Raw genomic sequence first — 12386 nt, forward strand, 5'->3', positions numbered from 1 at the left:
TACCTAGTTGGGGAAATTACTAATTTCATTTCAAATTCATTTGTCAAGTCCCGAAGTTGAAAAAAATTAGTATTTGCCCATTTGGGAATCGGAATCGGAGGGAATCGAGAACTGCTAAAGAATCGGATTCAGAACCGGATTCGCTTTGTGAAAGAATCGAGACTAGAGAATCGCGATTCTCCCATGTACGAGAATCGTAATTCAGGAATCCGATTCTGACCAATCGAGGAATCGCGCCAACTCTGCTGTCACTACGTACAGAGGCGAAGATTATTGACAAAATCACCGCGAACATAGAAAGAAAATATGAAAAAACAGTAAACAAGTTGAATTAGGTAGATTATTACGTATTTCCGAGCTTTTGACAATTGTTTTTCAACTCATATATATTCCAAATTTGCGTACATAATTATGTTTCGTGGAGTATGTTCAGTTGATGAATGATATGTATCAACACTATCAGGCTCAACTTTATTAAAAAACCACCTGGAAATGATGATATGTGATCTATATAACGATTAATATTATGGAAAATGCATGCTGAATAAGTAATCAAGTAATCATATTACGTAGTTCATAATGGTATTTTATATTTTCACCTTTATAAAGCAGAACAGAGTTACAGAGTTATCATATCAGTTATCACACTAGAGAAATAGAACAAGTCGAACGAAGTATTTCCGACTGTACCCGATGACTTCCGAGTTTTTGCACCGGAAAAAAAAACTAGTGCACTTTAACGTCTAGTCGTTAGAACTAGGTATTTACTTATTTTTCTCTTGGAGAGAACCCAGAATCATAAAAACATTTCTTCATAAATTGAGACAGCTGGGAGGATGGGACAAGGAGGAATGGTGAAGAATCCACGAGCTATTGAATATTATTACGCGGTACTAGTACCTAAAGGAAACATGCGAGCGTACCTACGCTATTAATAAGTTGCCTACATGTGAAATATAGGAGCAAATGCATCGAATTCAGGGTACCTAATACCGATGTGTATAAATGTCTTTTTTATATTTCATTTTTTAAAAAGTAGCCCCACATTTTCATATGCATGAGAAAAATTTATTCATGAATAGGTGCATTATGCAGTTCGAATTTTATATACCCAATGGTTCCTAATCTAAATTTCACTATAACTACATATAACTTGTTTTTCTCCTATTATCCAATTGAAACCGTTAGGAACTGTTTTTGATAAGAAAAAAAAATCATACCAAATATAAAAACAATTTTTCACAGAATAGTGTTTGAAAATGTTTAGAAATTGATTTCTTTCGAAGTTTTCGGTGCCTTTTTCAATTTTAAACTAGAGCGAAAATTAATCATAATATTTTTTGTGTGATTTTCAAAGTTATGTGAGAGGAAAAATTACCTATATTTTCTCATAAAATAATCCATTGCCTCTCATCAGATAAGTAGTAGATAAAAAGTTGAGTACCATACCATGTTTATTACAAATCCATAACGAAATTTATTCAATTTTTGAAGCACTTACCTACCTACCTACCTACCTACCTACTATTCATTCTCATGGTCAAAAACTTGATTGAAATTGTTTGTTTGCTCGTTCTTTAATTTTACAGAAAGTCAACATCTTAATTCACACAGTGTTTTTTCTGTACTTATTTGAATCTCGCGGCTTGGCTTCACATCAATTTACCTAACATTTTAAATTAAAACAGAAAATAGCATACGAAATTCAGTCAATCAGTTTACAAAGTTTATTTACAAAAAAAAAACAATAAAATTTTGGCTATAAAAGTACACCATTATTAATTTTATATTTCTATCGAATTACTTCTCATAGGTAGCTTATTGGCAGTTTTTAACAATTGTTGCGAGGGTATCAATACTGTACATACAAATACAAAATTATCCATTTAATAAAAATATAGGCAATTCAAATTCGCTATCACTGATAAAGAAACTACATTTTATAAACGAAGAGTGTACTCTGGATTTCCATAAATGGTAACTACCTACGTTTATTTTTAAACACGAAAATCCATAAATTGCGTTAGTTTAAATTGAATAAAAATGTGATCATCTTTAAATGATTTTTTAAATATTTTGTTGATTACAATCATAATTTTTTTTTAAAAAAAACATGAAATAATATGCATTCTACATCACACGTTCTCTCATACGGATTTCGTATTGCAACAGCGGGTTGTTATTCTACAGTTTCAACGCCACTAAGAAATAAGTTGCATAATAAAATTTGTAAGGAGCATGCCAGGCAAACATCTCTTTCGATTATCCTTTTTTACGGCCCGAAATAGGTTTTTATAAAAAAGAATTTTGTAACAATATGTACATACAGGTAAATAATACAAGTATATAGAAGTCTTAACAAAAATTTATAAAAACTTAGAATTACGCACACGAGTGGAGTATTTTGGAATGTATTTCGATAGAAAAAAATAATGTGTTGGTATGTAAGAACTTATTGAACATGCATATTTTTATAGTCTTACGAAATTATTAAAGCACAAAATAAATTCGTAAAAATGCATAGATAGGTAAGTAGAAGTACATATTCATTAACATAAGTACAAATTGATTTTTTTTCAAAACCACATTTTATGTAGGTAATACATAAGTATTGCAGATGAAATTACTCACCTACCCATTCATAAAAAATTCTCGTCAAGCGAAATAAGTACAAAAGGTAAATAATATACACTTAAGTCTACATTTAATCACGAATTTTACAAAAATACGAATTAAATAACGTTTCATTTACATTTTTGATTTTGATTATTTACTCTTGAATTGTTCTAAATATAAATAAATAATGAGCAATATATGAAAACCATGTCAATACGACTGTAGGTATAAAATGTAAAGTACCTAATAAAAATCTTATAAAAAATAATAACATTTTCAACGAGAAAACATAATAAAAAGTACGAGAAAAAAAATATAGTCATCTGAAGTAAATGATTCGTTAAACGAATAAGAATTACAAAACTTAATAACTTAAGGAAGGAAGGAAAAAAAAACAAAATAATTTAAGCCTAATTCGTATTAAGGCACATTTTGGTATATTTGTTTTATTATTAATAAGGCACTTTTTTCAATTAATAAATACAAAATATAATGCGTCAACTATAAGGTAACAAATCATACACGTGTAAAGAAACTCGAAAACACGACTAAAACAATAGTTGGTAATTTTTCTAATTAATTGTAGTACATATGTATTATGTACTTACTTAGGTAGGTACGTTAATATCGAGTCATCCTCGATCGCAACAATACTGGTTTGAAAACTTTGAAAGTGTAGCTCATTTCTTCACATAGGAACTAATAAAATCGCAACAAAATCTAATTCGACTAATGAGTCCAATTGTTTGACGCTATCGTATACAACGACTTTAATAAATCCACAGCTCTGCTATCAGATTCTGATAATTCGGGAGTTTCGTTAGCACCAGTTAGCGCCGCTACTACCACCGGCTTAGAGGTGGATCTTTCGCTTCTGGTTGTTTGAAAACTGGAAGCTGTTGACTTAGAAATAGAATCAGTCGTTTGAGGGTTCGGCGATGAAACCTTGTGTTTATGCACCACCACTCGTTCTTTTCGAGCTTTGGTAGGCAATGGGGTAACTATACTCGAATTATGATCACTTCTGGATATTCTTTCACTATCGTTTCTGTAATTTCTAGGCGTATTTTTATCAGGTGCCGGCTTAAGTAGAGCTTTCAATAGTTTTGATTTCATTTCTTTGACTGATTTATTTTCAGTAGGTAAGCCTTTATCGTTAACTAACAATAAAACTAACTGATGGCGTAAAACGTTGTTTGATTTCGCTTCTTCCATCATATTAATCAACGCTTTGGCTGTTTCGTTGAAATGCCCCGAATCAGGCGACATATCTTTATAAGTATCACTGTTATAATTCTTAGAGTTTCTATTATCAAGAACAGAATTTGCGGTAGATTGTTGGTAATTATTGATGGTTGGATAAGTGGAAATTTGCGTAGTACGAGCTTCCGGATGGTAGGTGGTTGCCTTAGAGGTAGGCAATGCTTTAGTAGTCAGCGTATTTGAAGGAGTCGACGATGAGAAATCTGCTCTAGAACTTACAAAAGGAGCTCTAGTAACGGAGGTTGTTCGCATTCCGAATTGCATATTTTTAGACGATTTGATCGATTGGTAATCGGAATCGTATTTAGTTTGCGAAACGCTAGGCAGTTGATTGGCTGGCGACGGTTTGAAATTTTGAGTCGTATCGGGTGCTTTTATATTCTGAGAAGGTTTGAAATTATTCTGATATCTCAACAAATTATCTCTCGAAACGAACGATTGTGTGTCGGCGGTAATAAAATGTTCTTTTTCAGATAAAGATTGACCAATTTCTGGATTAGATTGCGGTTTTAAATCGGTGTACAAATTATCGTTCTTGGGTATACCGCGGAATGTGGTCGAAACGGTGGACGCAGCTTCGGTAAATGAAGTCGACGGCGAAAATCTGGTCACATTTTTAGTGAAGTCGAGCAAGGGCGACACGGTAAATTGCGTTCGAGTTGTTGGCAACGTTGTTATATTGGAAGGATGTCCAGGTGTCGGATAGTAAGTTTCGTTAACGTTAAACTCGTTGCTTTCCAAATGTCCAAGGAAGTTATGAGGATCGGCAAACATAAAGTTATTTATTTCTTCAGCGAACGTTTCAGGATCCTTGATCGTACTCTTGACAGGAGCAGGCGTAGTAAATGTGACTCGATCGATAGGAATATTGGTATTCTTAGCCACCGTTGATTTTACCGGGAAGGGTGTCGATTTCATTCCTACATCTTCGGAGAATGCCAACACTTCATCGTCGATCGAAGACGCTTCCCCGTTTGCGTTATCATTTGTCGAAGGTGGTTCCGTAGGTCTAACCTCTGATAATATTTTCCTGAACTGTTCCGGGTTCTCGAGATAGGCCGATAAAGCTCTGCTAAATACTTGAGCCAACTCTCTCAGATCGGGTGAACTTTTGAATTGCAGAGTATTGGAGAGGATTTCTTGTTTTTGAGGTTTTTGAGCATCGGATTGAACAATACCGCTGGAATGTTCTGTAGCTAAATCAGAATTACGGAAGATACTCGTCGTGTTGGATTGTTCAGCTACTTTTTCGTCTTTAGGGAACAGCTGATTGAATGCTTCCTGAGTCATGTTGGTCAACAAGGGCAGATTCTGCTCGGTAGGCGTTTCACCATTCGATTCTGAATTCGATTGCGAATTCAAGATGAATTCGGAAACTTGCGGTTTCGAAACGTCATTTATTGAGAGAGACGAGCCAACGTCTCGAAATTCATCTGGTAACGTGGTTCCGAAAGAATTTATACCTTCGTTGGTAGGCGAGTAATACAATGAATAAGAGTTGTTATCATTCTCAGTGATGTTATTCGTATTCAAGAAGTTCGAGTCGCGGAATTCAGCATTGTTAGGATAGAATGTAGTCCTAAATGATTCGTCATTATCGGTATACGATTCGGTCTGATATTGAGTGGTTTCGATACCTTGGTTCGACGTGGTAAATTCGCTTGCCTTATTCGCAGTATTTTCTTTACTCGGATGTTTAACATAGTTCAACATGTAGTAATAATTTTGAAACGGGAATTTACCACTTCCGGCAAACGAGGCGGTTTCAGCGAGTACTTGTTGCTCTCTGAAACCTTCACCAGGATCATTAGGTGGCAAAAAGTTATGAATTAATGGAGTCACATCAGGCTTATATGTACTGGTAACAAAAGTATAACTTGCTGTAGCACCGGAATTTGGTTTCGTATTTTCGCTACTTTGCAATCGCGTACTGATGTAAGGTAACTCAGTGGTGGTAAACGTTGGACTAATGGCGTTAAAACTGCTGGGTCGCGGAGGCGACGTAATCGCATTGAAATTATTACGATTTTCTGGCTCTGAACTCGATTGATAATTCTGCGGTCTTAAAGTGTTCCGTTGACTATTGCCACCATTTCTGTTTGGTAGGTCACTTTCGGAATTGAAAATTTCTTTGAATGCATTGGTTACGGGGGCTGGTGACGATAAAAGCACAGGAAAATCGTTGGAGTTTTTGTTATTTACGGCGTTTTGCATGGCGTTGGCGATACTTTCGACGCGTTGTTTATTGTTGTGGACATTTTGATCGGCCTCGAGTTGTTGCACACTTTGGTCGTATAGTTCCGGAGAACGTTCACAGTCTACTCTGAACCACCAATCACAGATAAGATGCGATTGTCGGAAAATCGTACCGTTGGGACATAAAAATGATATCTTTCGGCCTGCATCGCATACGTGGAATACCTGTAAAAATGCCATTCATTAATTTAACGTAAAACACGATTTTTAATAATATCTGTAGGTACGTTAAGAATACCTATATACTCTTGTCGCCAAAAATTTTAATTTTCTGAGGCATATCTATCCTAAAAATAATTGAAATATGTACTCGTATGTACCTAAGTATATTTAAAATTTAATATGTATAAAGTAGGTGACATAAGTATAACACATTATATCAAGACTAAATAAGAGCTCCACCCCCTTGGTCGAGAGCTTTCGATTTAAAAAAATATCTCTACATAGTGGCCGAATGAAAATTAACTGAACTTTTTCATCTTCACCTTTATTTATAACAGTCCAAAAAAAATTAAAAAGCGCTTTTTTGATTTTTTCGATCCTTAATTTGAAAATTTTAGATTTTTTCTCTTGATGATAATCTTTACGTCAAAATTTTGAAGAAAAGCTTGAAAAATCTGTAGATTTCTATTATTAAAAACAAAAAAAATTGAGAATGAATTATGAATATCCCACTTAGGTAAGTACTTATAAATTGATAAAAAATATCAGGGATGGAAAGTTACCTAGCTGAAAGCCAAAGGAAGTTTGGGATTTTTGAAAGGTATGTAAAAGCTATAGCCAAAAGCTTCATTTTTTCAGCTTCCTTTCAGCTTTTTACTTTTAGTTTCATGTTTCTCTGGATCAGTTTCAGTTTCAATTATTTGTAATTATATTATAGCCATTTGCCATTTTTCCGATTTATTTTTTTTTGTTGTTGTGAGTATCCAATATCCATGGTGTACTTTTCTGTACTGTAGCAATATGTGAAAATATTAAAAGCCAAAAGCTGAAAGTCAACAGCTAAATAAAAGCCGAAAGCCAATGATTTTTGGAAGCTAAAGTTAGCCATTAGAAAGTTTCATTAATTTGAAGAGCCAAAAGCTAAAGCTAAAGTTTCATCTTTTAGCTTTCCATCCCTGAAAAATATCTTATCAAAATTTCATGAAATATATTTCACAAAATTGTCGCAAAAATGAGTCGAAATATTGATTATAAGACGTATGAAAATGTTTTATGGATTTCGTCAAATTTTTGGTAATTATGCACCTACAAGTACAAATTGAAACATAAAAAAAATTCAGCGAGCAATTTAATCAGTAGGTATAGTACCTACTTGTATCTACCTATTCGAAAATTTTCATCAAAATTTTGGAAATCAGCTTTATGAAATTTTTCATGATTTTCACATGGTATTCAATATTATATTTTTTCACACATTTTTGCAAAATTAATAATTATAATTTCAGGATTTGTTTTTGTTTTTTTTTTAATTTCAAGCCACAAGTTTTTTTCGATATTTAGGTAAATTATTTTAAATGATTTTCATAACATAATTTTTTCACTTTTTTCTCTTCATAAAGAAAGTACCTAGGTAACTCTAATATACGTTCTTCAGTGAAAACAAAGAGTGAATCTTCATCCTCAATTGTTTTAACACTAAGTAATTTGAAAAAATAAAAATGAATTTATTGTGAAAATTAATTAGAAATAGCTAATTTTTTCCTGTGCCAAGAAACATTTTTTTACATAATTTTTCAATCAACGCAGAATTTTCAGCGAATTTTTCAAAATTTCTGTAATGACCTTAGACAGTTTTTCTCCGATTTTCTATACTCAATATCTTGAGGGATTTTTCCAGATTTTTATTCCATCTCCTCTCCTTTTTTTTGTTTTTGTTTTTGTTTTTTTTTGTTGTTGAAAATACGCGCTTGACCTTTAAGAATTTTTTTTCATATTTTCAACGCTCCTCCCCCCCTTTTTTAAGACAATTTCTTAAAGTAAGGATATAATTTTGTTTAAAATGTTAACGACCACTTCAATTTTAAAGGAATGCAAAAAATTTAGAACGGAAATTTCATTTTTCCGGCATGCATAAAGATATAAGTATCACTAATTTTTGGGCAATTGTCCCTTCAATTTTGAAGATAGGTGACCTGTCCATCTAGAACAAGTTTTTTTTGAGCGCAGAAATATCGAGTACCTACCACCTAAAAAGTGTTTTGCTGAACATTTCGGCTGGTCACAGTGAATAATAATAATGATGGCACATGATTGGTTTGGTTGTTGAACAGAGGTGATGACATTTCACCAATCATACGAGTACCTATGCATAATTGCATACTTATTGTCAACCTACATACAGAATTCTATTTTTAATAAAAAAACTTTCTATGGGGTACCTACTCGATATTTTTGCGCACCCTGTAGCTATACCTATCTATAAGCCTTGATATTTACTCATCGGATGCTTTCAGTATAAATGGAAAAAAATTATCCATAAATTTTGAAAAATGGGGAAAAATTACGAAAAAATTGAATTTAAATAGACGGGAATTTCATAATTTTGAAATTGTTTGTCCGGCAATTTTTTACCTCAATATCTAAGTTATACAAAGATGATTATTGTCATAGTGTGGCATCGAAATGCACTTCAGAAATACGTATTCACATGGGTCACCTTAAGGATGTATTGTACTTACTTGACAATTTGTATCGGTGTCAGCGTAATATCCGGTGTTGGAATTTTTCACATGTCTGCAATTGAATTTTGTCACCGGAATACTTGATAAAACCGGAAAGTCGATGCCTGGACGTCCGAATACACCTATAAAAAGAACAGAAATCTTTTAGTTTGGTTACTTTTTCCAAGCACTTAGGTAAGTTGAAGTTTGAATTAAAAGCTGATCGCATTTTTAATAAATAGGTTCGCTGGTAATTCTTTCTCTCTAATGGTCATAATGGTACATAGAGGAGCACACACGCTCAACATGTTTTCCGTTTGTCACAACGTAACAACAAAGATTACTCAAGTACCTACATTAACATCCGTTTGCGCTAATATTCTTAGGTACTTCCGCGATATTTCATTTTTCTCTCTCTTTCTCTGTCTCCTCTTATATCCCAATGACTATATCTCCTATTTGAAGAAGTTTGCAATAGGTACACTTCTATTCTTTTAAAACACATTGAACTGCTGCCTACACTAAATACGAATACAATGCCATTTATTTGTTGCCCCGAATAAACTCCTATTTCTTGGTTATTAGAAAATTGCGTAACTTCGCAGCGACCGATTGATTGATGATTTTATGTACGTATTTGAAAGGGATAAACGATTGATTTACTTCGCAGTAAGCATACATCTCTCAACCTACTACGCAGAGGCAGATCAGATTACCTGTGACAGAAAAAAAAATAGATACCGAATTTAACCATTTAACCCATCTCACCTTGATACTCCTGCAGTGGGACATCATCGTCGAGGGCATTTAACTGGTCATTTGATTCGGCCGGCAGTTTCCGCCTGTGTCTCGTGTACAGTTGCGGTTGCTCGCTTGTGTTTTCAGAATTAGCTATGACATAAATTGGTTTCCTACTAACGCTGCTTTCTTCTCTAAGTCTGGCCTATAAGAAGAAGAAAAAATAGAGTAAATTATAACGCTGGAACCAATTGGTAAAATTTATTAGTCTCGTGAGTGTAGGTAAGTGTTAGGTGTACTTATTCTTTAAATAGGTAAATTCATTGGATGGAAGAAAAAGATAAAGGAAATTAATACTGTGAATGAGTATCGTGAGAGAATTCACATAAGATAATCGCGTATTATTATATCATCGATTCGTATGGCTGGTACTTCGGTAGCGCTATTTTTCTTACATCGTCGCGTCGTTTTTATCATAATTGCTCTTAAACCTTCGATAAAGAATAATTGCTCAAAGAAAATAATGCAGCATGACTAAAATATGGGTTAAATCTGCATTGGAAAATCAGTTTGAATGTGCTCAAAAAATTGTGCTCTATCCGAGAAAAAATTATACCTAATAATCCAAATATATATTAGGTAGGTACCTAGCTACCTACACCTGCATGTACAACATAGTTCACGATCACTTTAAAGTTTAAAGGAAGTTTCGTCATGGTGTGTTCAAATTAAAAGTAAATTAGTTGATATCCTACCTACCTAGATGCATAATAATCTTCTTCTTCTTATTATTATTTTTTTTTGTTGAAAAATCAGGGTTAGATTAAGGTTAGGAGGGGGAGAGGAAGGAAGTTCGCTCTCTGATAAACGGGAAATTTGATCGTCACGTTTGAAAAAAGACACTGCAGCTTTTTCCAAAAAAAGTATCTAATAAAAATATTTTCAAAATCTTTTTATGCGAGTTCAAATTCAAAATTTTCTTTAGAAATTATTTTTGAAAAAATTAAAAGACAATCGCAGGAGAAAATTTTGGGTTTGAGCAAACACAAAAACATTTTGAAAACGTGTGCCGAAATCGATCGAAATGATCACTAAGAAGGTAAATCTGATTTTATAGACGCTAAATTTCGTTTTCACCCAACTTACTTAGGTACAGCGTTGTTTCAAAATCTGGAGAATTTGTAAATCCGCTGGAAGATCCAGAACGGTTCAAACCATCATCAATCTGGTTGGGAGGCCGAAAATGTTTGATCAAATTTTGATTTTTTTACAAGAAATGGCCTTTTAAATTTTTTTAAATTCACTAAAAATGAATTTTAGCATTTAAAAACTTTGCTGGTGGTGTATTTTGAAGCTCTTCGATTGCCTTTTGTCCGCTTGAAATTAATGTTTAAGCTTGTTGGGATGTTTTCCTTAAAAGTATCATTCTGCGCTCTGTTAGGTTAATTTTAATCTCTATAACCTGCCTCAACACTACTTGAAATGGATGTACGACGTGTCTTTGAAAAATGAAAATATTTACCTTCATTCAAGGTCAAGTTGGTTAGGTTGAATAGACAGATTTTCATTTGACAATTCTGCCTCAGAATGAGGGAAAGCCGTTTAAATCTGGCGTGAAGTTTTTTCAACAAGGATTCAAAAATTGTGCCAAAAGGTTGCTGGACATCCGACATATTCTCTCTAACGCCATCAATCAATATTTTCCAAATATATAATCTATTGAAAATTTCAAATTGCAAGGAAATCGAAAGAAATAATAGCACTTTCACTTTCCTCCTCCCCTCGACTCTAATAACATTACATATCATATGTACTTTCTTGAAGTATTGTTACGAAAAGCCACGTAAGTAGGTACATACTCGTACATACATTATTTAGAATTTTTTTTCAATTTTTGTACTGCACAAAATCACTCCCCCTCCATACACGTCTTGTTTTGAAACTTTTTTTCAAACGAGTGACCTGCGTAGCTGTTCAACTTGAACACTTGAATTTACTTACCAATTTCAATTTTGTGAAATTTTTGAATTTGAAGGTGATAATTTTTAATGTTTTAAATACCTGCATACTCACTGTGATTAAAATATGGCCGAAAGAGAATTTCACAAAAAAAAAAGAAGGCACCTACACTGGCTACACTAATCAATGAGAAGTAAAATTATTATACATAATTTCATTAGAATCATATTTTTTAGGGAATCAACGAATAAATTACTCTCATATAGCTTTCATAAGTACTTTATTCATGTCAATGAATCATACGACAGCAAATAAGTATTATGAGCGAAAAAACGACAAAATTTCTTTACATGAAACTTTTTCTCTGACGTACGTATTACGATTCAAAAAGTAATAGGTAGATATCTAATGGTATTCGTTCTTATGAAAGATAATGCACGTCATTGGTATTTAACCGCATTTGCCAAATTACTTGTTAGATCACTGGTTTCCCTAAGTACTAGTAGGTAGTCAAAGAAATAAAAAATAAAAAAAAAATGATAAAAAGGCCGCCCACTCAGTTTACCCTAAATAAAAGAATAACAACGAAACAATAATAATTACATTAAAGAATCATCTTCGGCAGTATTTCAATTTAGGAAACAACACAAGCCATCTCGCTTCTCGCACTCCTGACACACCGCATATTAACCCATTAAAACGAATTACAACGGCAATTTTTTTCTTCTTCAAAGGTACCTAAGTAAATCCTTGTTCTTTCTGCAAAGTACCTAAGGTACTATCTATCTAACACTAGCAGCACCGAGTCGAGTGCAAAACGCTACATAAGAAGGTATTCAAATTATTAAGTATCTCGTGCGTTGGCTTGTGTCTAGAATCGAAATATTTGTT

General features: G+C 33.3%; 1 protein-coding gene across 1 annotated transcript in view; it reads right to left on the bottom strand.

Annotated features, from left to right (window-relative positions):
* Nucleotides 1–1704: 1704 nt before the first annotated feature.
* LOC135839364 (uncharacterized) overlaps nt 1705–12386 on the bottom strand; it is a 49000-nt gene continuing 38318 nt past the window's right edge. Inside the window, exons 4-6 of the mRNA XM_065355356.1 lie at nt 9567–9741; nt 8817–8941; nt 1705–6300 (exon numbers count right to left, since the gene is read on the bottom strand). Coding sequence (XP_065211428.1) covers nt 3346–6300; nt 8817–8941; nt 9567–9741 — 3255 coding nt within the window. The 3' untranslated portion in view covers nt 1705–3345. The remainder of the gene's footprint in view (nt 6301–8816; nt 8942–9566; nt 9742–12386) is intronic.

Source organism: Planococcus citri, chromosome 3 (genome assembly GCF_950023065.1).
Source record: "Planococcus citri chromosome 3, ihPlaCitr1.1, whole genome shotgun sequence".
NCBI classification, from domain to species: Eukaryota; Metazoa; Arthropoda; class Insecta; order Hemiptera; family Pseudococcidae; genus Planococcus; species Planococcus citri.